The 25,016-nt window shown below is 34.4% G+C and overlaps 1 protein-coding gene across 1 annotated transcript in view; it reads right to left on the reverse strand.

The window, feature by feature from the left end:
- Positions 1–1,639: 1,639 nt before the first annotated feature.
- The window catches only part of Scn7a (sodium voltage-gated channel alpha subunit 7), an 80,344-nt gene continuing 56,967 nt past the window's right edge, over positions 1,640–25,016 (reverse strand). The window contains exons 15-25 of the mRNA XM_040745493.1: positions 23,863–24,300; positions 21,051–21,156; positions 18,858–19,012; positions 15,910–16,083; positions 13,953–14,060; positions 11,410–11,688; positions 10,632–10,685; positions 10,122–10,259; positions 8,447–8,551; positions 7,613–7,883; positions 1,640–4,688 (exon numbers count right to left, since the gene is read on the reverse strand). Coding sequence (XP_040601427.1) covers positions 3,625–4,688; positions 7,613–7,883; positions 8,447–8,551; positions 10,122–10,259; positions 10,632–10,685; positions 11,410–11,688; positions 13,953–14,060; positions 15,910–16,083; positions 18,858–19,012; positions 21,051–21,156; positions 23,863–24,300 — 2,892 coding nt within the window. The 3' untranslated portion in view covers positions 1,640–3,624. The remainder of the gene's footprint in view (positions 4,689–7,612; positions 7,884–8,446; positions 8,552–10,121; positions 10,260–10,631; positions 10,686–11,409; positions 11,689–13,952; positions 14,061–15,909; positions 16,084–18,857; positions 19,013–21,050; positions 21,157–23,862; positions 24,301–25,016) is intronic.

Consider the following 25,016-nt stretch of genomic DNA (forward strand, 5'->3'; position numbering starts at 1 on the left):
GAAATTGGCAAGAAAATGTTCAAAAGTGAAAACAATATTTACCAAACCAAACTACTAAAAAAGCAGCACTGGTTATATCATCTGTTGAAGTAAATTTGAGGAAAAACAACTATCAGTGTTCTGTTGAAGTAAATTTGAGAAGAAACAACCATGAGTGTCATTACACAATGATAAAAAGAAAATTATCAGGGTAACATTGCAATCATTAATATACATGTGTCAAACAACAGAGATGCAAAATTTATTGAAAAAAAGAGTAAAATGATAATTTTAACACCTCCCTCTCAGAAAGCAACAAATCAGTAAATATAAAATGAGAAAGGACACAGATGATCTGCACAGCACCGCAAGTGAACAGGATGTAACCACACACAGAACACTCCACTCAGCAATGGATGTAACACACACAGAATGAACACTTCATCAACAAAGGATGCAAGCACACTCAGACAGTCCCTTCACCAATGACAAAGCAAATGAATCATGACTAAATGGATTGAAATTATGTACGATGTGTTCACAGGAGATGATGTTTCCAAACTATAAATAGATTACACACAATCAAACAGAAAAATTCTAAACTTAGAAATTAAACAGAACAAATTGAGGGATCATAGGACATGCATTAAGGGAAAATTTAAAAGATACAGAATTAAGTTATGCTTCTATAAATGAAACACAGGCTAGTAGAATGACTCTATATATAATTTGATGTTATAAAATATACCTTAGTTCTATCTATAAAATATTCTATTTTGATTTTTTTAGCTGGGTGCATGTATGTGTGCACACACTCATGTGGATACACATGAGAGTAGGTACCTACCTAAGCTTTCAATTATTTCCGTTTTAATTTTTACCTAACATTCATCATGGTCAAAGAAAATGACCTATGTGGCACCCATACTCTGAAATTCATGAAGATATATATTATGGACCAGAAGATGGTCAGTTTTGACAAGTTATCCACAGTTTCAAAACGAATGTATGTTCCCAAACTTATTGGGTGATATCCTATGTAACACGAAATCAAGCTTGTTTTTTATATTTTTGTATGTCTCTAAAAAGAAGATATAGAATTGAATGAAAACAAATATACAACACATTAGAATGTTAGGGAGTAGCTAAAATATATATTTTAGTTTAGGCATATTAGTCAGGAAAAAGTATGCAAATAAACAACTTAATTTTCTACTGCACAAAAACAATGGAAAGTGAGAAATAAGAACAAAATCCCAGTAACAGCAAAAATCAACAAAACTGAGAAAATGACACAGGAAAACCAAGAAAATAAAAATTGTTTCCCAGGAAGGTTCTGATAAACTTCTATCTAAAACTAATATATACCCTGTATTAGTGGAACAGAATTCTAAGTGCAGAGATTATACCAAATGAATCTGAAATTCAATGTGAGTCTTGCTAAATTCCCAGCTTGCTCCTTCACAGATTTGATAGCTGATCATACAATAATATGTCTAAGCATCAGAGATACACAGGAAAACTAGGGATTTTCACTCTTGAGTTATGGGAATGAGCAAATGAATAAGTTATTGTGTAAATATTATTGTTAAAAATTTACTAATCAAATTTGCCAATCTAGCTTACAAAATTATAATATAAAAATGAACAAATGCGAGCATGCTTAACAAGGGACATTTATTATTTTCTGAGTACCTCAAAACTAGAATATATGGCAATAGTCTTTCAGAAATGAAACTTCCTGCAATTTGGGATGGTTATTGCTTACAGTTCTTTATAAGTAATAGCAAAATGATCTTCAAAGTCACATCAAGGAGTTGTCTTCATGGGATTTGTGGAAGCAAATTACAATCAGTTTTAGTATCTGGAACAATTTCCACATTAAGGCATTCCTAGGAATTGGAAAACTGAGAAGTCGAAGTAACACATGGCTGTCACCATGTCACCAGTTAAACCTCCCATGCCTGTTCTGTCTCCATCACATGACAGAGAGTGACCAGTGAAGGGGAAATATGTTTATTAAAAATAAACTCACCAGACTCTGAAATTACAATTAATTAGGTGATCTTTCAAGGCATGTTGGTAAGGTTACTAAGTCTTGAGGAGCAGAAGTAGATAGAGGAGTTAAAGCTCAAGACCATGCATTCATTACAAAATACAATCTCTAGGACATAGCGGCATTGAGTATCATAAAACACATTTAAACTTGTTGTGTAAGTCAACAGAATATGCATTCCGGAGGACTTCATAGGAACAGTAAAATCAGTTTTCATACAAATGGAGTAAATATCAGACTCTCGAACTACATAGAGGGAAGTAAACGATTTTATGAATAAATCAGAATCAACTATGTATATTAATAATGTCAGTAGTGAAAAATTAATGTCAGTTATTTTACAGCTTCTCAAATATAAAACATTTACATGAGCATTTATATGTATTGCAAGCTATAAGACAAATGAGAATGGAAGATAAATGAGCAACTAAAATTAGTTTGTGTGTAATGATGTTATAAAATACCAATTTACTTTTGTCTGTTAATTCATAGTTTTAGTGTTTTAAGAATCCCTTTCCTTTTTAAGACAAAAGAAACACAAAGTGCAATGGAAACTTTCAAGTGGCCAGTTTCCTATTTAAGGGTCAGAGCCCTGAAAAATCCTTAGACATGCTGATTGCCTTCAACTCTTTTAATTTATATGATAGCATGCATCTGCTATGGATAAACGGTAAAAAGTACATCAGTTTTTATAATAAGTTGAAGCTTTAGCCCACTAACATTTATCTCTACTATACCAATTTAGTAAATGTGTACTTTTAAAAAGGTATAAATGTGAAGAAAAAACAGGAAACATAGGCTCAGAGTGTGGTTTTTCTATGCTTCTTGCTCTGAGCTGGACCTCATACAGAGCTTGCCAGAGTGATGAGGATCCAGGAGCCCAGGAGCAAAGAAGCAATATTGACATCCACTATCCATACCAAACAACGTCAACATCCACAATCTAAAACTAAGCAATGGCTGTGAAACCACCACCACCACCACCACCACCACTACCACAAACACCAACTAAACATATAAAAGCCAAGAAGAAAAAAAAACAAGAAAAGATGTTCAGCCAAACCATTTAAGAAATATATGTCGTAATTACCTCCAAAGTCTCTATGACTGAACTCAAAGGCACTTTCTGAAGAACTGTGTTTTTCCCTTATTGGCAGCAGCATTTACTTATGCATATTTGTGATTTAATTCAGTGCTTCTCTATTTCTGAAGCACGATCTCATGGTAAGGAAGTATCACATGTTTACAACTATGCCCCAGGTATGGTGACCTACTCTGTAATATTACATATAAACTAGAAAAGGAAAAGGATTTTAGCTACTGAACCTTATGGCCATCTCTCCCCATCTCCTCCCATTCATCTTTCACTAGAGGCAACACTAGACAAGCCATGTAGGGAAAAATTAAATAACCAAGTAACAACAATAACCTACTTTAGATGCATTGAGCAGACTGAATATGAACACGAGTTTGGCATGGAGTTGTGTGGACAAACATATAACCATTTTCTGTACTCTGATCAGTGATCAAACCTAGTTAAACTTTGTGTTTGGGGGGATATGTGAAGAAATAAAAAGTGGGAAGTGAAGTTAGATCTGAGTTTGAATGGATGTCTTTTGCTCAATTTTGTCAGAATGGACACCTTTAGAAGTGGGATCATCTCTGTCATCATCTATTATAGGTATATCTGGTGTGTTTTTGTCAGTTTGCCTTAAGCGGTAACTCTTATAAGCCCGCTGAATGATGGTTGCAGAAACTGCCTCTTGCTTGCGTTTCAAAGTGGTTGTAATGGGCTCATATGTGATTTTGAAAGGGTTTGCTAAAATAAACCCGGATTCTATCTCTGAAAGGATTTTCTCCACTCTCTCGTCTTTTCCCATCACTCTTTTCGTAAAGGCAAGTAAGATGTCAAGGCAATGTATCCTGTCTCCTGCTGCCATGGGGAGATCCATAGCCACAAGCTGGCCCTTGTTCGGTTTTGCCATGAAAAGAGGAGGATCGAGAGCAGCTGCAAAATCTGAAAGCTTGCTAGAGTCTATGTACTGGGTCCTATCAGGGTCAAACCTGTTCCATACCTGGAAGAATTTCTTAAAGTCATCTTCACTCAAGGACCTGTTTTTTTTCTTAAAAGGGATGCTTAGAAACTCCATAATCAACACAATGTACATGTTGACAATGATTAGCCATGATACAAGGATATAACTGACAAAATAAAGAATCCCAACAGAAGGGCTCCCACAATCTCCCCTAACCTGAGTGCCAGGATTAATTTTATCAGGATCACAGTCAGACCACTGACTGCTGAAAATGGCATTAAGCATGCCATCCCAACCGGAAAATATTGTAACTTGAAAGAGACAGAGCATACTGCTTCCAAAGGTCTCAAAGTTGGATACATCATTAATTCCAGCTTCTTTTTTGACGTAGGCAAAGTTGTACATTCCAAAGATGGCGTAGATAAACATGACCAGGAAGATGAGAAGACTAATGTTCAGCAATGCGGGGAGTGACAGCATCAAAGGAAGCATCAAATCATGGAACACTTTTGGTCCTTTCCCAGGACGCAGGATATGGATGACCCGAGACAGAAGTATCAGTTGCACAAGTGAAGTAGGCACAAAGTATTGTCCTATTGTCATAGGCAGCAGCAATCCTTAGTGTGAGAAGAGATACAAGTAGGAAGCAAAATTACCCAAACGCAACCATATAGAGAAAACCTAATTTATTTTGCAAGTCATCTAGTTTGTTATGACTCATGAATCTGCTGTCAATCCATCATTTAACATATCTCACGTAACAGCAAATTTAACACCGGGTTAGCTAAATGCTAATTGTACCAACGACTAGGCTATGTAGCAAATTCAGAAGACATTTCTTTAGACTGTCATCATAATATACTTCTGAAATCACGGTGACCAGAATCTACACTGTAGGCCAATAGTCGAAAATTTTCTGAACATTTTTGGATTAAGGAATTTTCCTCAATCTCATATCAAATTCCTTAAAATTTATCATCTAAATATGGGGAAATGGACAGTATAATTTCTCTGAAAGATTTTTTAATCCATTAATTTAGGATACTTAATAAAGGTATGCAGAATGCAAGTTAGGAAGACATTATCGATAATTATGGGTATAAAAATATATAATATTCAGTGACTCATAGTTGCAACACAATTTATTTCTTTTATAAGTAGTATTTCAGGCCAAAGAACTTTAAATATGAGTAGAAGTTGAAATTATTTCCTTATAACTTCATGTTAGGCTTTGATTGAGAATTGTCATGATGCTTTGTTCACACTTTTGTTAACATGCCCACTACACATGACATTTTTTGATGGGATTCTGCCATTTCTATACTCCCTCTAAAGTGTGTTAGTGACTCTTTCACTCTAGCCAATGTCCATCTCTTCCCAATCTCCCGAGTTCTTCCATTATTCAGGAGGCAACCTCATTTAATGGTGCACAAATTCATCCAAATGCTCACTACCAGGAAATTAAACCCCTTTTCTAAAATATGCTTTCCTGATGACATCGTTTTCCATGAAACACCATCATGTGTAGAAAGCATATTCTCCACTCTACATTTCCTAGGCAAAGAGACAGAAATAGGGATCTTTGTACCTTCCCAGTGGGACTCCTGGGCACATTTTGTCCAATCATTTTTATTAAGAGGTAAGATAGATTTCTGACTCTCTGTGGATACTGCTGTTCCACTCTGTTCTTTCTTATCATGCCCTGGCTCAGTGAACCACATAGTCCTTACCATTTTCACTCAGCTGAAGGCTTTATTACATGACTGATGGCCTCCCGGCTTACCACAGTCTCTTGCCCAATAAACGATTCCTTTCAGTTTTCCACCATCTCAACTCAATAATATTCATTATTTGACTTCAGTTACCTCCATCAGTGCCTGGGTGAGAAGACTGACCCAGAAGAGTGGAGCTTCAAGTTTAGACAGTTTTCTCTACCACTGATTTCCCCTTCCTGCTCATTCTTTAACTCCTACTTCAGTCATTGTGGCTCTGTAATTCATTTGTTTTCTTCCTGTTGCCTCCTACAGCTCTATGTATTTTTCTATCAATCTTCTTACATTTTTCTCTCAGTAGTCAGTGGCATGAATCCAGTGTTCTACTGAAAGAACTGAAAATTCTGAAAGCACGTATTTGCTTTCAGGTCAGTAGTTTTCTGTTATGAATGCTTTAGTTAGTATCATTAGCCCTTTATTATTTTATTTTTTTGAGATTATAATAGAATTACGTCAGTTTCCCTTCTCTTCCCTTCCCTTCATCTAAACCCTCTGATATATCTTTCTATCCTCTCTTTCAAATTCACAGCCTCTTTTTACACTTAAATCTTTTTACACACACACACAAACAAACACACACACACTTCTAAATACATAAATAAATATAACCTGCTGAGTCTGTTTAATGTTACTGTATGTACATTTTCAGGGCTGACCATTTGATATAGGGTGACCATTTGGTGTGCTCTTCTCTGGGGAAGACTATTTCTCTCACTCTGAGCAGTCCTTTGTTTTCTGTAGTTTTATTTTTTTTTGTAGGATAAAGATCTCCCTGCCTTCCTCTCCAAGTGCGTCTATTACTCTTGTTCAGCTCATGTTCAGGCAGTCACAGTTTTTATGTGTGTAGATTCTGACAATCCTTGGAGACACAATCTCACAACAAACTCCTGCATTCTCTGGCTCTTAGAACCTTCCTGCCCTACTTGTGCAAAGCCCGCTGAGCCTTAGGTACAGGAATTCATGTCATTAACTCTTAAACACTGCCTGCTATCATGGAGACCACATTCTGGTAATGCAGAAGAAAACAATGAATGCCTTTATTCCCAAAATATTTTTCCCTAAACTCAGTGCCTGTGTATGCCCTTACTTGGTATGTCTTTGTTTAAATTTGATTCTTACATAATGTTTCTCTGACCACCAGTTACTGAAAGGTACCTTCACTCTTGTGTGCTTTAGCACTGTCTGCTCCTTACAAAACAGCACAGCATGGGAAGAATGTACTGCACTGCACATGTATTCTCTGAGAGTCTGTAAAGTATGTACATATGCAAATGATTCCTCACCTTTATGTGCAGAGCCTCATCTATTTAGCAAAAGGATTAATGAAATGAACTTGTCAACAAAGAGAAAGATTACCCGAATAAGAGAAAACTGGAGACAAATTCATTAAATCTTAAAACCATGAGACTAATGGAAAAATCCTTTACATCCTAAAATTCTAATGCTGCAAAGGTTGGGGAAAGTTTTTAAACTTCAAAGCAAGTAATATCAGTAAGTTTAATTATCACATCATTTTAATACACAGAGCTCCTTTCCCTAGAAGCCTAGATTGTCACAAATTACAGATTAAAAAGCAGACAGATACTTTAAGATTTTTAACAGATGAAGTATATTTTCTCACCAAGAAAACAATGATTGCAAATAGTATTTCATTCTTTTGGGTGAGAAAATGGTCTCATCATTTTGCCTCTCAAGGATTACTATCTTGGTAGTCATTGTAATCGAAAGAATAAATACTATAAAGGCAATTCTAACAAGACAAACCTTACCTGTAATGGAGAAAATGACCACCATAAAATCATGAACATTCCACACATTGGTGAAGTAGTGGCAATGGAAGGCAGTGAGCTTCAATATGCATTCTAGAGTGTACAGTGTGACAAAAATGGAGTCCATCCAGTTGAGAACTGTTGTCATTTGTGGACTCTGCTCATCATTTTCTATCATAATGGTTGTTGCTTGGAAACAGATAAGAACTATGACGATAACATTAAAGACACGATGTGTTACTAGGTCGAAAATGAAGCCTTGGAACTTGTTCTGTAGGTGAAGAAAGGTACAATATCTATTAATAAGCTACTTATATACATATTTACAGTTTCTGAATTCTATAAGTTGCCTCTCAAAATAATACAAAAAGTAACACTTGAATCCTTTGTTAAAGAATGTATTTTACACTGTGTCAAAAGACTTCACACACACACACACACACACACACACACACACACACACACACATGTGTATCTCTATTTTGCAACAGGATAATGTAACCCAAGTTAGTTTTAGACTTGCTATGTTGTGGAGACTGGCCATGATATCTTGATACTCCTACTGCTACCTCCCAAGCGCTGGGACTATAGGCATGCTCCAATAACCTAACCTATTTTTTAATAATTTTAAAAAAGAATTTTTTAACTTTTAAAAAGATAATGAATAAATTTATTTATTTATATTTTTTGGCAAAGAAGTTTACTTATTCCGGTGCTAGGGATTGAACCTAGGATTAATTAAGAAAAGCACTCTACCACTAAACTACATTCCAAACCTGAATAACATGAATATTTTTAAATTTATTTACTTCATTCAAAATAACATTTTCTTACTTTGGGATGCGGTGCTGGTCTCTGAGGATCTTCATACAGGAGCTTCTTCAGTGCCCGGTACTGTTTTTTCTGTTTTACTGTTATGAAGATATTTGATCCTCCCTGGTAAAAAATAAATAAACGAAAGACATGAAAATCAAATTGCATTTACTCCAATTCTTTCCTGTACAGATGTGCACTTCAGAGATTACATGTCATTCTTTCCACAGTCAACAATGGCATTTTTATATGGAAATTCATATGAAATACACAGGGTTTGTGATGTTCATCCATCTGTATTGCACTTTTCTATTTTTCAGTTAGAGAGACAAGAAAGAACCACCGTAAAGAACTAACGTTAAAAGATAACATCTGTGTTTTTAACAAGAAGGGGTAAATAAAATTAGAATTGCATCAATTTGCAATTTTGTAAGTTCACTTATTGTCATATTTTACAAATACAATTGAAAGATTCTTAATGATTGTGAAAGTACACAACACTTCTTATTAAACAGCTGATTTATTTTTTTGTTTCTTGTGGCAATTTCAGTATCTCATAATATATATATATATATATATATATATATATATATATATATATATAACGTGAAGAGTGTCTTTAATCTGGGAAATAGTAATTATTTATGCTCTGAGTCAGAATCTTATTACTAGAACTGACATGTATCACCATTATGAAGCCCAGAAACAGACCCTAGTATGTGAGCCCACTGGGAGGACAGTCAAATAATATTTGATGCTGTAGCATCAAATCAAAGCATACATTTCCACTGAAATTTCTTCTCTCTGTGAGTAGCAGACCCACATATTAAACATGCACATGCCTTGGGTTCATGACCTCCAGTTTTATCTATTTAAAAAAGAAGTCTCCAACATAGACTGTATCCATGCTGGTTATGACTCTGGACGCTTAGAACACATTGATATACAGAACTCTTCTGGTGCTAAGGAAATGCCTGGTGGCAAGGTGCTTGGCTTATAAGCAAATGGACCTGATCACTCTGAAAACTCAGGTCCTCATGCAGGTGTCTCAAGGCTTCAGGACAGAAACAGACAGATTCCTGGAATACACTACAGCTAGACTATCCTACTTGGTAAGTTATGAGTCAAAGTTGTTTGGACTGAGTTGAGGACGACTGTAAGTGGAGACAGAATTATCTTGAAATTGGGACCAGTTTGGTCAGTTGGAGCTCAACAATTTATGTATTTTTGGAAAATTTTTATTGTCTGTGTAATATGAAATCTACATACATTTAATCACCATGTGTCCTGTACTTAACTGCAAAGTGACTCCAATCTGACATTAACAAGGTCTTGAAGATTATCATCTACTTACACCAAAAATAGATTGTATTTCCAAAATAGTACTTTTTTCTGTACACATGCATTTATTTGTGTATAGACACATTAAGGTCATATATGTGATTTTCATTAGACTATTATTTATAAACATGTATACATAAATGCAGAAACTTCACAACTTTAACTCTTGTCTGAGTATATTTTGAATATTGCAGATACAATAGATTTGGCATTTTCTAATGTTTATAATATACAAGAACATTAATATTGTATTATATTTGTAGCATGTAAAGATGACATTTACACAATAAACAACTCTTGAACTATTTTGTAAAGTTTTTAACTTTAAGCATGTATAAAGAATATTTATACTTATCTTAATTTTCTGATTGTTGAAATTACTAACAATGACACCAATCAGCATACTCAGAGGGAGAAATAATCCAAAGATAACAAAGATGATAAAATAAATGTACATGTAGAGGTTTTGTTCATAATTAGGCTGCATATTTACCTAAAATTGAATTGAAAAAATTAGTAAAACATGGGTACTAACTTTCTAAAGCATGAGACTCATAACACAACTGATGATAAGAAAACCCAACTCAGTAAATAAATACTTTCCTGGCATCTTGGTGCAAGGGTATCATGGCTTTGTTCATTTGGGTTTTTAAATGTGTTAATTTTGTCTAGTTACTGTGTAAAAAAAAGATGGTAATTCTTCAAGAGAAATAGATTAGCCTCAATTGTTATATATGTTATTGGAAGGATATTCAGTGCCTATGAAATCCCTAATCTGAGATACATTTAATGTTTAAAAATAACTGTTGTGGTTTGTGCTTAGTTTACTATCTTGATAATGACATTGAGAATGTCAGATACTTACATCAACAGAATCAATTGCTGAATTCATAATACTGAGCCATCCATTAAATGTTGCCTGTTGAAAGTAAGATAAATATATATGAATTTCATAGAAAAATTTTCATGGTATATAAAAAGAACTTTGAATGGTATGTAAAATGAGAAAAGATTGTTTTAAAATAAAAAATGATGAAAATTACTATAAGCTGAGATATGCTGTACTTTCAGACACTGTATAACTAAGACATTTAACATGTCCATTGTCGGATTTTATATAATTTATTTAATATTAATAAACTATTTAATATTGTTTCAGTTGAACAAGAGAGACAAGGGAACTAATATTAAATTTTAAATACATGCTACTAAGCATCCAAGTTTTGCTTATGGCCTTAATCTTGTGACTTGTGAATAGTGGACACTTCACATTTGTTGGATATAAGTACCCATGCCTCAGCACGTTAATTAGTATAAAGACAGTAGCAATCCAAGATAAGACTGAAGGTTTGTGACCCTGGTACCAAATGAACAATGCTGGACATTGTCAAGTCTTGCCATTCCTTCTCTTTGTCTTACTGTCATTCCCACTTGCTTTCTGCTACAAGAACAGAGACGGTTTTATTGGATCTTCCAAAAAGGTGAAAACTGCATGTATCTCATAATTGTTGTCTATCAATTTACTAATTGCTCAGCTATTTTATAATGGAATCTACTCTTTACCCATATTTTGTTCAAAACGCAAGTTTGAACTCTAGCTTGAAAATAAATTTGATTTCAAATAGTTCAAAAAGTATACTCACCACTTGGAACAAAGAAAGAAAACCATTTCCAACATTATCAAAGTTCAGTTTTGCATTTTCCCATGGCAATGATTCATTAAATATCAGGTTTTCACACTGACTCTTATTCATAACTTCAAATACAGAGAATCTCTCTCCACTTGTTGGGTCAATGCATTCATAGAACTTGCCAGCAAACAAGTGTACTCCCATAATACTGAAAAGTAGCCAGGTCATTAGGCAGATGAGAAACACACTCAACGTGGGTAACGTTGTTTTTTTCAAAGCTATCAGAACCACCTGAGATATGATAAAATGAACATTTTAGATAAAGAAGGAAAACCCATTTTAATTACTGATCACATTGAAAGTATCATAGTATATATAGTATCATATTGAATCAAATAAATTGTATATCCAGAGCTTGAATAATTCATTTGCAAGTACTAGAATTATCCAAACAGTTATTCAGTTTTAATAAAAATATACTAAAAGACCATATACTTAAAAATTGGTACATCATTGACAGGCAACAGAACTGATTAGTTCAAATATTAGACTAAACATGATTTGTCTTTCTTAACCATTATTATGTTTATATATTTTCCATACATGTTTTGCCTATATGCTATAGATGCATGTTCTTTGACTAACGTTTTAACTTAAAGTATGTCTTCAATCATCTTATTATAACTCCAGAACTACCAGCATTGAATATTGCCTAATACTTATATGTGATCTTAGCTTTGAATTTTTGTATTAATGTGTTTAACTAATGTGTTTAATTAATGATGGCAAAAGAGGAGAAAGATATTAAGGGAATGGGAGGACTAGAACATAGATGATAGGATGACAAAACAGGAATAATAAGGCATGAGGTTTAAGTGAGGTGGGAGAGAGATAGGAGGTAAGGGAGGCACAATGAACACATAGGATGTTTCTGAATTCCTATGGAGACCCACTACTAGGTTATAAACTACATATGTATTCATATTAATACACATACTCATACATATGTATTCATATTAAAATTTAATTGCAGATACTGTGCATAGAGGATTATGTTTATTTCAGAAGCCATGAGATGCTAATTAAAAGTCCAGGGCAGGTGTGGAATACTTACTCTTGAGTGGTTGGACTCTGAGGCCCTAGTATTGTCTTTTCCAAGGATTCAATGAGGAGATCCTATTTCTGAAGAAACTACACACACTGGTCACAGAATCGAGAGAAATAAAGTTGGTACTGAAGCTGCCTCCATACTAGCTTTCATAGAGCAGAAGGTGCTATGCGGACTACTTGGGGAGGAAAGTCTTGAAAAATATTCCCATGAGTGATTGTGGTGAACTGCAGTAGTGACTGGTGAGACAAGATATGGCCAAGGTGCCATAGCTGTGAATGTCATAGGTATGATTAATTGATGTCTGCTTTAATATAAATTGTCCTCCTCGGGAAGAAACAGGTGTTTAGCATTGCAAAATTGTCCAAGAACCCATGGTTGGGCACTGAAAGGTCTTAGGTGTAAATCCAGTACTATTTTCTTCTAGATGGACATAGTATCAAACTATCTTTAAAAAATATGTGTTTCTCTACCTGGAGATTACTCCAATTCTTAGACATTGTCAGAAAAGTCTCTTCCTACATTGGATGTTAATGCAGAAACAACAGGTGAACTTGAAGAGAAATTTTAAATCGTTCTTTCTCCTCAAGGTTCAGGAACCATGGCAGAACAAGGGGCAGAGGAATACTAAAAGCCATAGGTGAGGAATGACCAGGGCCAAACTGTGTTTTAGACATGGCAAGAACTTTGTACTCATGAACTAACAGCAGCTATGGTTGCCTCCACAGATTAAACTAGTCAGCATTCCAGCATGCAGTGGAAGGAAGTTCAAGAGGTTTCTGAACCCTTATTCCTAACTGAAGAACTAAAGACAGTGATGGTGTCTGGTGAGCAGGTGTCAGATTTCTTTAAGGGTGTGGCTCCTGGTGGGTCAGCTATACTCCAGTGAATTTATCACACCCAGAAGTATATTGCCAGCACAAATTAGAGTAAGTGACTTATTAAATAAAATACAAGAAGAAGACATGATATTGGTGGGAGATATAAGGAGATAGAGGTGGATCTAGAAGTTAAAAGGAACAGTTGAGGATGAATATGATGAAAATAATTTATAAAATCATAAAGAATGAATTGAAATACTAGAATAATGAACTGAAGTTGCATTTCCTGATATGTATGTATGTATATATATACACACATACATGCATATATATATGTATATATAGATACATATATATTGGTTATAAATATATGATTTATGAAACTGATTTGTTAACTGCCAACTTTTAGCTTGTCTTTACTTATTTTGTTAGTTTGCATATCTTATGTGCAATTACTAAAATCTGTAAAAGTATCATTAATATAGCTTCTCTATTTGTATACACTGGGAGAAACTATTTGTCTGTTTTGAAAGAACCATTAAAAGCAACAATTAAGCTGTTAATTCATGGAAATGTAGCAGCCCCAAATGAACTCTCACAGTTGAGTTTTAACCCTTCTGTCATACCTTCATTCTCTCAAACTGAGAGAGAACCCTGAGTGCTCGAAGGAATTTGATGGAAGTGAGTGGGTTCAGATCTTCTCGAGTTTTGCCTATTAAGGTAAGACAAAACACCTGCACATATGTGAAAAAAGAGTTAATGTAATAATAAACTTTGTGCTTATAATAAAAGACACACATTGAAACCTACCAGTCTACCTTTAAAACACTTAAATACACATTTCATGTCTTAATAATACAAACTGTCAGAACATCATTTTTGTAAAATCTTTTGTTAAAAAGGTAAAAAGCGATAATTTACAGAAATGAATATATTATTTATAAAAATATTTAGAAATTTGATATTCTATGTGATCAAGATTAATAATTACATTGTTTTTAAGTTTGAAATATGATCATTTGCAATACAACATTGAAAATATATTCATTAAGACAAGATATAAAATATACTCACATATTCACCTCTGGATTATTGTGATTAAAACGACATATTAAAGAACCAGAAGCTTAATATTAATTAAGCAGAAGCACAGATTGTAAAATTATAGTTACAAAGTTGCATGATTTGTAATTTTATATTCATAAAATCATCGGGTCTTAATATATACTACTTAGAATTAAACAAGTCAATATAGCTATCGTTAAATTTTTATCATATCTATAGGCTTCTTATATTTTCAAGTCAACACAGAAAAATACCACGTCATCTTTGTTCTTAATTCTTTACTATAAAGATGGTGTCAATAGGGTTCTCTATAAACGCATACAGGGATGTAGACACAAAAAGCACTGAGTAGAGGTGGAGTGTCCTTTTGTGCTGTTTTATGGAGTAGAAGTCTAACGGTAGGAAGTGACTTGGATGGCAGAGGTGACCTATTATACAAGTCATTAATTATAAGCAGAAGATCCTCCATGGATGTTCACAATATAGACATCTATCTATTCATTGGGCAAACGTTATTAGCTACATGGTATGCCAAGAAGGAATGTGTGATAAAGGAAGGAAGAGAGAATAATATTCCTAAAAAATTTGCCCTAATAACACTTCTCTTTTAGTGTGAGAAGGCAGATTAAAAAAGAACAAAAACAAAAAACATACCCCCAAACAAATAAGTCAATAAAATATGTAATATTTATAAGTGCTTTGGAGGTGAAAAGCGAGAAAGAAAACAAATACTGGGGTGGTTGTAGTTGTAATTAGGTAGCAAAGGATGACAGAACTTCACAGACTTCATCTCAGCTATAACAAAAGCACTTGTAAAATCCCACATGGAGGACTGAGCACCGAGGCAATAGGATGGAAATCACATTGCTAATTTGAAGCGTTTCAAAAACCAGTACTGGTAGGTCACCCACTGAAAGGGCTGGAGAGAATTGGGGTGGACGAGAAGATAGAGTTTAGGGAGTGGATGGGATAGAGTAGTGGGTGATCTCATCACATCATGTAGGGTCTTGGAGAACTTTCTGCTCTGAGGAGGACAGACTTTTTTTTTATAGATTCCACAAAGAGAAGTACATTAGCCAACATCCACCTTATACTTTTCACTTTGATTTCTGAGCAGAAAAGCAGCAGAAGCTACACCTCTGCCAAAGCAGGAATGTCAGCAGAGAATATACTCCATGGTTCAAATGAGATACGCTGACACCTTCAAGCATGGTGAAGATGACAAAAAAAAGTCAAAGTGTGGATATATTATTTAAAAATCAGTTCAGTAGAATTTCAAGATTTTTAGTGATATTTTCAAGATATTGTTCAACAAAACTGGTCTCTTATCAGCAATTTCAAAGGTGAATTGTTAAAATCATCTAGAATTGTAATTTTGACAGGACATGAATAGACATTAAGCATTACAGATATAGAAAATTGTTAAGGCTGTATGGAGGGAGAAGGGAGGAATAAGAGGGTGATGGGAGACAGTGAAAAAAGACAGTAGTGCTTAAACATGTTCTTTTAAATACGTACGATGATGACCATGAAGTCCAGCTTGTAGCAGCCATTAGAGAAATAGGCTTTAAAGCCATAAGCCACCCACTTGAGAAGCATCTCCAAAATAAAGATGTAAGCAAAGATCATGTCTGCATATTCCAGCAAGATTTTAACGGTTTTTCGCTGATCAATATATATGTCTTCCAGAGCCTATAATTAAAATTTTTAAATGTTAACATACACAAATTCTAGGAACTCTGATTATATGGAATTAAATTCAATTTTATATCCATTGAGACATAAAACTGAAGATACTTAATAATGAAAAATGCATGAATTTCACAAATCTCTATCTGTAGGTTACAGTAGGTTGTGAAAACATACTTTCAAAAATGGAACTAAAGTATCCAGAAAAATGAGCTGTATCAGGACGATTTTACATATCAATTTTTTTGGGGGGGTTCAATATTAGGTTTCTCTGTGTAGTCCTGGCTGTCTTCGAACTCACTCTGTAGACCAGGCTGGCATCAAACACAGAGTTCTCCCTGCAGCTGCCTCCTGACTGCTGGAATTAAAGGCATGCACAACCAATGCCCAATTTACATGTCAATTTTTACCTGGTACCCCAACAGAGAAAATGTATCTCATTTAAGTACTAACCAAGACTGACCCTTGCTTCTAAGATCACTAAAGACAGGCATGCTCTGTTTGATAAGGTCAAAAACAAAAATCCACCTGTGTTCCATCAGCAAGGACATAACAGATGGAGCCAATCATACTACATGCACCTACTTTTCAAGTACATGTTGAAGAGTGAAGTTGATTCTACAATTATCACCCAAAACTCATATATTAAAGACATGTAGATATAAAAGACAACCATTTTCCACTCAAGGTAAGATTCTGGGGCATCTTTTGACTCCAGAGTATCCTTGTAATAACCAGCAAATCTGGTCTCATTTGAAGACCATGACAAATTTTTCAGTAAGTATTTTGAAAAATAGTTCTATAAAAGATCTACTTTCATCTGCCTTCCTAGCTTCCAGAAGTAGAGTCAAGCATCTTTATATTGAGTGGCTAGAGGATTACTGATATTCTTACGGAAGAGAACAGACTTCATTCTGACAGCATGGATCATGTGTCAGATATTGCAAAATACAGAGGAACGGAGAGCATCAGATTGGGAATCTGTTCTGAGGGGGGTGTTCATCGCATTTTCATAGTTGCTATAATAATCACTGCAAATTGGTGTCTGAGAAGCAGTAAATTTGTGTTCTTGCAGTTCTTGAAATGTAACACGGAATTAGTTTCATTGTATGAAAATCAGTATCTGGAGAGTGATTTCCCGTTTTCTTTGGTCTTGTGACCTCTTCCTTCATCTTGAAGGCATCCATTTCAATTTCTACTTTTATTTTCATTTTAATAACACTCCTGTTCTTTTATAAGAATAATATATCTTTCATAAGGACCACTGTGACTACTTCTGATTCATGTGGAGAATCTAAGATCATCTACTTTGCTCACGATCCTGGATTTAGTCATATCTTCAGTCATCTAAAAGAGGATAGACATATTCTGGGTCTTAAAATATGGACATCTAAATGAGGATAGACATATTCTGGGTCTTAAAATATGGACACAATTAGAAGCCATTATTCAAATGGAAATAGGATCGAGGAATCAGAGCACAAGCTTGGGTAAAAGGATAGACACACTGCTGTGGAGTCACTTTTCAGTGACATAGAAATATACACCAACTTAACCTGTTAAAAGTATGATGTCCTGTGAACTGGGCCTCTTAAATAAACAAGGAATGGAAAGATCACTAGTTGCTCATGGGTATGCACTCCCTACTACTAAGAGAGAAAGCAATATTCACTGGACCACTTCAGACCCAAGGGCAAAGTTCCATGTTTCAGAATACTGGTTCAACTTATTTATAAGGTGACCCAGTTGACTTATTTCTTTTCAGATGGACCTGGAAAAACTGAAGTCCTGTGAAACTGTTTAGCTACATTCTTTGTTGCCTGTCCATTTGAGTCAAAAAAAGGAGCATGCGGTCATCCTACTTGGGGATGTCTGAGCTTTCAAGTTCCATGCTAAAAGATAAGGGGTTTTGCAGGTATTTGTTCATGGATTGAATAGAGTGTTAGGAGTCATAGCAGGGTTTACTAAAATTCAGACTAAGATGTCCTCTGATCAATTTTGGAATGCTGTACCAAGAAATTATTTTTAAAGTACTTAACAGGTAAGCAGAAATGACTGATTCATATCATCATGGCAAAATAATATGCTACACAACAAAAAGAATGGCGATAAAACAATTATGCACATCCTATTAGAATTAATTTTGATGAAGATCAAAATGTACAAAGTTAACAGGGAATCCACAAATGAATGGTTATCCATGAAGAATGTTTCTGTGCAGAGTGAGAACACAATTCTAGACTTTGGTATCAATCAACTCACAGACACCTGGAATTGTTCATTTGTTTCTTCCCAGACACCAGTTCCCAGTGGCCTTTACAGTAACTTCAGGAGAATACAATATGCAAATTTGGGGTGTTGAATATTTTTGATTTATTAATGCATAAAATATTGAAATCAGTATATCTATTTTCACTTCCTTTTCCCATGACAGTGTGTAATTTTGAAATTATTGTTTACTTAATTTTTGAACTTAAGCTTAACATCAATGCTAAGTATTTGTATGCATTATAAATATAAAATTTACCATAGATACACCAGTGATTTAAAATTCACATATCATGAAACAGTACTGATATTAAACTTAATAATGAATCATCTGTACACATTGTTTCTAATAATGTGTGAAACAGTTTCTAATGCTAACAAATTGCAGAACATGAGTTCTGGAGCTATATTACGCATTCTGGGCAAAGTCATCTGGCATTGTGATGGTCCAGAGTTGAAAGGTCTTATAGAGTATTTTCACATGACATTTACTGCAGCTGCGTGCTCACCAGTGCTCCTGTGCTGAGCAGGGTAACTATGCCAATGAAACACTTGAACCAGTTGTTTTCTACTATCTTGCAGCAAGTTTTCCTCATGTTCTTCCAAATATTTCCATTCCTAGATTCTCTACTGACTTGAGCAGATGAAGATTTTCTTTCATAACCTACCAAGAAGGAAACTGTTAGAGGTAAACTTCTAGAAAAGCCACAGTGGATAAACATCTCAAACTTCAGATGCTTTATCGGTGGCTTATTTACTGAATCAGATATAGATGGCCCCATGGTTTTCACACATTTGACTGCTTTCCACTGCTCAGTGTTCTGTCATCAGTGAGGAGCAAAGTAGAACTGAAATTGTGAGTTTGGAAGAGGAAGAAATAACCCAGAATGCAGGTACATTAGAATGTCCTTCTATCCTATGGAGAAGAGAACTAATTCAAATGACATCAGTTCCCCCATCCTACCCCAAATGGGCACACATTTGACAGCTTGTAAACTACATTTTGAACACTCAGTCTAATGACTTAAAACACTTATATTAACAGGTGTATTATTGTCAACTAAATTTCTTTGAAACTGATTATTAGGCAGCATGCAAATGGGAAACTTGAGTGATACAATTTCAAGAGGTAGTCAGGGACGCCAAGTACCTCATTTGTTGAGTACATGTAGCTGCAGGAATCCTCTCTTCTTGTCAGAGAGAGTTAACATAAGCAAACCTGTGGCTTGACAAGGGGATGATCATTGGAGATGTGTGAATATATGTATGTGAGTGGAATGTAAACTTAAAAAATTATTTTAGTTTTTTAGTGTCAGATTTTTGCTTTTTTCTTTCTTTCTAAAGATGGGATATACTTACACCTTTGTCTTAAAAGATTAATGACCTTGAATTTAAGTTGCTGAAATATTCATGTGTATGTTTGGGGAAGGACATTTGCCTATGTGTGTGTGAGGTTGATGCTGAGATGTTTCCCTCATTTGCCTCTGCGTCTGTGTTTGGAGACAGGGTCACTCACTGGACCTAGCACTTGCCATTTCAACTAGATGGACTGGGTCCCTAGATCCATTGCTACGTGCTTCCCCAACACTAGAATTATGGGTATGGGCTGCCAGGCTTGACTTTTATGTGGATTCTTGGGATATAAATTCTGGTTGTCATGGATTGTAAATCACACATTTTATGCTCTGAGCCATTTTTTCAGCCAAAATACATTATTAATTTAAAGCTGTTAATTGAGAATTTTTGGCAATTTTGACTTTAATGACTTTTCATTGATTTCAAAAGTCCAAATCTGTAGTAATTTATTAATCTTGGTAGGAAACACATTTGAATTAAAAATCACTGAGAAGTATAAATTATGTATCTCATGTGCTGAAGAATTTACTGTGATTGTGCATTGTAGATCTACCAATGTCTATGTAAAACATCTAAACATATCATTTGCTTTATTTTCCTATGAAATTTATAGATGTTTCATCTAAAGTTATTTTACTTTGTTTTAAAATATGTGTGATTTATGAAAATATTTTATGTAATCTACATATTCTAGTGTCAATTCAGCTATAATTGCTGTTTTCATGTTTTAGTATGATGCACTTTTATAACTACAGTATGTAATTAAATATGAACATTAGATATATTCTTAATGTTATATATACTGTATTTGAATAAACAGTATTAATATTATTTCACTAACACATAAGTGCTCAGAGTTCCTTTCTCTCTCAACTATGTCAGTCATTATATCTATAGGCAGAATCAGTGAGCTAGAATAATGATGGGGTTGACATAATTAAGTGTTGCTATTGTTTGGAAAAGATTATCTTTTACACTTGCACACACAAATGCATACACTAATCTTTTTAAGCATCCTAAGAGGTTTGTCATTATTTAGATTAGGAGACAGAGAGGAGAAGAGAAAACAGATAGTAGATAGAGAGGTGATATGAAACTGTTGATGTCAGAGACAATTTCATAAGCGCCACATTAAATTGTACCAAACAGAATCTCTTTTTCCACAGATGACTTTTTTCTTTACATTTATTGATGTCTTAAGGTATAGGTGGGTGAATGAGTACACACTTCAATATGTATGCAACCTTTATCAATTAAGGTTAAATGTAAAAATATTGTATCATTATTTAGATTTACATAAGTATAATCCAACTTTGAAAGAAATTACCAAAGAAGCTTCTACTTGCCATTCTTATGAAGCTTTGGCTTTTCATGTTCATAGACTATTTCTTCTTCTTCAGAGATAACAATGTCAACCGTGCTGCATTCAGATGAACTAGATTGCTTCATTTTCTAGAAAAAAATTATCCCACCCAAAAAGTTACAGCCAAAGCCTAACTTGATTATTGTAGTTTTATTTCATTTTCAGAAAAAAATATGATATACAGAAAGAATGCTATCAAAGTTGAAAGACTTCAAGGATTTGAGGGAGGGCTGATATCGAAGTTCACTTTGTGAATAAAAATTTTTTTCAAATACTTAAGTGAAAATAACATTAGAAACAATCAAATATTAGCTAAAAAGCTCTTTAATTATAGTTTAAAAATAGTTATATTTTGAATTTTAGGACTTTCACAAGAGCCACATTGATGAAGTTTTAATTAGACAGACAACACCACAATAAGTCATGCTGATATTACATGGACAATGTAACTGCTAAATTCATTCCAAATAGTTTTGTGCTCATCAACTTTGGGTGTGCGGTTACCATGTGAAACAAGAAAACTACACAGAGAACAGTGCTGAGGATAGAATGAGGGCAAATGGACAAGTCATATAGGAAGATCCTGGGGAAAAAGAGGGTTCTTAGTTCCCCATCTCCCTTGACTGAAACATAAGGCTGCTGGGTCAAGGTTTTATGTGCTTTAGACACGAGACAAATGTTTCAATTTACCTTATTTTAATATTGGCATAAACATATCATCCAGTAAACTTACCAGGATGCTATAAGTCAATAGCACCACATAATATGTATTAATTAAGATAAATATAACACAAGTAAATAAAAATAAATTTATTAATTTAGGATTATTTGGGTAGATTTTAGAAAAGGATCTTAACAATGTTTGGCCATTCCTGTTGATACTGTGCGCAATAAATAAAATGGAAAACTTTCTTTGCTTTAGTATTTACATGCCTGGTTATCATCTCAGCAAAAGGTATTGCTTGAGCAAAGATAAAAATTGGGTGAGAAGTATTACTACATATATATATATATACATATATACACACACACATATATATAATGTTATTACTGAAACCCTTTTCTTTTAAATTTTATTTAGTTTTGATGAAATAAAAACTACATCAATGCAGTTTTGTTTAGCGAAAGATATTGAGTAAAGGAAACATAATATGTGTGGTCTCAGTTGAAATGATACACCAGACACATTTTTGAACATTTCAACCACTTGTACATAGGCTACATGTATGACCTTTCAACAGTTTTACTTGATTATATTGCAAATAGATCAAAATGTAAATAATAGTAATTATTTTTGTAGGTTATTAATATCATGAAAACTTGTGATACAGCACTATATTATAAAGAAGTTTTATAATTTGATAGGTCATTTGCTCATTCTTATGTATGTACATAAACATTTTAATGGAAGGATAGATGTGCACAAATAAAAATGTTATATCTCTTTAATTAGTGTGTTTTTCATGATCTATTTGTTGTATTTTTAGATTAATATAATTTCATATTCTTGGACTACATAATTGACAAAATACCTGGATAAATACATAGCTAAATGGGTATATAATGGAATAAATATTTGAGAATTTATTTAACCAAAGGCACAAATAAGCATACAATATTAAGGACAGATTCTGAAATTCCAGTATTTACAGTTATTTTACATAGTTGTTTTACTCTGTATTTTGCACTCTAGGATATTCTAGTGATATTCTCAAGAGTTTCCAAGGAACTTCCAAATATATGTACTATGCTAAATAACAATTTATCTATATATGCCAGGAAGCCAAGTCTTCAGAGAAGTTAGAGATGTGTGATGAATAAGGATTCCCATAATCTTGTGCTTAATTAAGGGTAAATAAAGTCAAGAATATTGATACCCTGAAAGGAAGTGGAGAGTCTATTGATTACCAATCTTGAACTTGTGTCATATGACAAATTTGAGGTGTTATAGTAGACAGCATGTGTCAAACCAGCAGAGGTCTGAAGGAAGACACCTCAGGCAAAATGGAGACATGGAAAGGACACTTAACTTGTCCTTGGAGTGACCTGAGATGATGCCCAGTGAAATCAGAGCAATAGGCCTATACCAAAGAGTTATTGTTGTAAGCTGGCTTTTTACTAAACTGTACCTTTTGTTAACTCATTAATTTGTTTGCAAATGGAAAGAATGCTACACTAAGCACTTTATTAGCAAAGTGAACAATATATAGCCTACTAATATGTGCCTGTAAGTCTTTAAGTCAGGACCTTATAAAATCATCACATGTTCACAGTTCAAACTATTGACTTTCCTTTAGTCTTTTCATCTAAATTCACTGTATATATAGCAGACACAAATGGTCTAGAATTTAAGTCTCAGCACATAAGAATCATGGCCTCTTCTAAGGTACTCTCACATCTTTAATGCAGGTATTTAAAGGAATATGAATCTATCAATCATAAACATTGACTTCACAAATTTAGGTACCTTAAAGGGTTTTTTCACCACCTCAAATTGTCTTCCTTATCAGTTTATAGAATTTCATAGTTATACCATCTAATATCTCCAGTATGATCACTGTAATACTATAATAATTTTCTTGCTTCTCCCTATAGCAGAAATAATATCTTCATTTCCTGATTAGGAAACAAAAACTTGGACATTTAACTAGCTTTATCAAACCATGAAATCAGTAGTCAGGGAAAGTGGAGTTAGGACCAAATGTGCAATCTTCCTCTGTAATGTCAACATTGAGTTAATTTTTGAACAGAATCACAAATACATACTGAATTTTGAACATAAAAGAACTGCTTACCTCTTTACTGTCTCCATTCTCAGACTTGCTTCGGGTCTCCTTATTATCCAGATTTTCTATATCAGATTCTCCAGAAGCAATTGGCACTGTTTCTGAGGCACTGGGACTAGCAATCAGTGATTGGCTCTCGGATTCAGTCACCGGGGTTTTCTCTGTGTCACTGCTCTTTTCCTTATACCTCAAGAACGTTTGGGTGTCACTCACTTCAGAAAGAGTGTGGCCAGAAATATTCTTTTTAACACTTGTATCACATATTTGGCCTTTCACTTCCGTAGGAACAGTTCTTTTTGTGCACAATATCTTAAGAAGCACACAGTTTATTCCTTTCTTTATCCTGTCCATGGCAAGCTGAAAGTTTTTGGCTTCTGTGTTCACTTCTTGTCTTGTAGCATTATAAGAACTGAATGAGCTCACCAATGCCACAAAGAGGTAAAATATCTTTAAAGAAAAGAAATGCTGCTTAATGTACCTTGACTGCTTCCTTTTAAACAATAAAACAGGCCTCTCAAAATTCTGATCTAAGACATGCAAACAGAAATGCATCACAGTGCTCAATGTCAGGCTGTGTGTGCAGACTTCTTGTTTTGTGGGTTGTTAATGATGTCCTGGTTGTTTTGGCATTAGAGGTTAAACATGGTGCCTTGTGGTTGCTATCAGGCATTTTACCACTTCACCAAACAGAACTAATTTTACGTTTGCAGCACCCCTATGCAATTTAATTGTTTCATTATCCCATGTGGAAGAGATAAGGCTTATAGATTTCAAATCTAAAGCCCACTCTAGTTTGTCTTATTCCAAAACTTGTTTCATCACGGAGCATCATGGAGCCCGGCTTTCCCAAAGTGAGAGAATGAATGCAGTCTTATAAACAGCTACTGTCACAAGTGTAATAACCCAGTCCCAGGAAAACAGACAAAGTTCCTGGAAAGCAAAGGGTAAGCTCCAGGGAGTTAGCCTTGGGGCTGAGTTCCACATCTAACACTTTTCCAAATTTATTTATTTATTTTAATTTCATTTTACATTCCAACCACAGTTCTCCCCCTCCCTCCTTCTCCCTTGCCTCTCTCACTAGTCCATCTCCCATTCACTCCTCTCAACATAGTAGGGCCTCCCATGGGGAGTCAACAAAGTCTGGCACATTAAGTTGTGGCAGG

This window comes from Mesocricetus auratus, unplaced genomic scaffold (genome assembly GCF_017639785.1).
Source record: "Mesocricetus auratus isolate SY011 unplaced genomic scaffold, BCM_Maur_2.0 Super-Scaffold_100004, whole genome shotgun sequence".
Taxonomy (NCBI): Eukaryota; Metazoa; Chordata; class Mammalia; order Rodentia; family Cricetidae; genus Mesocricetus; species Mesocricetus auratus.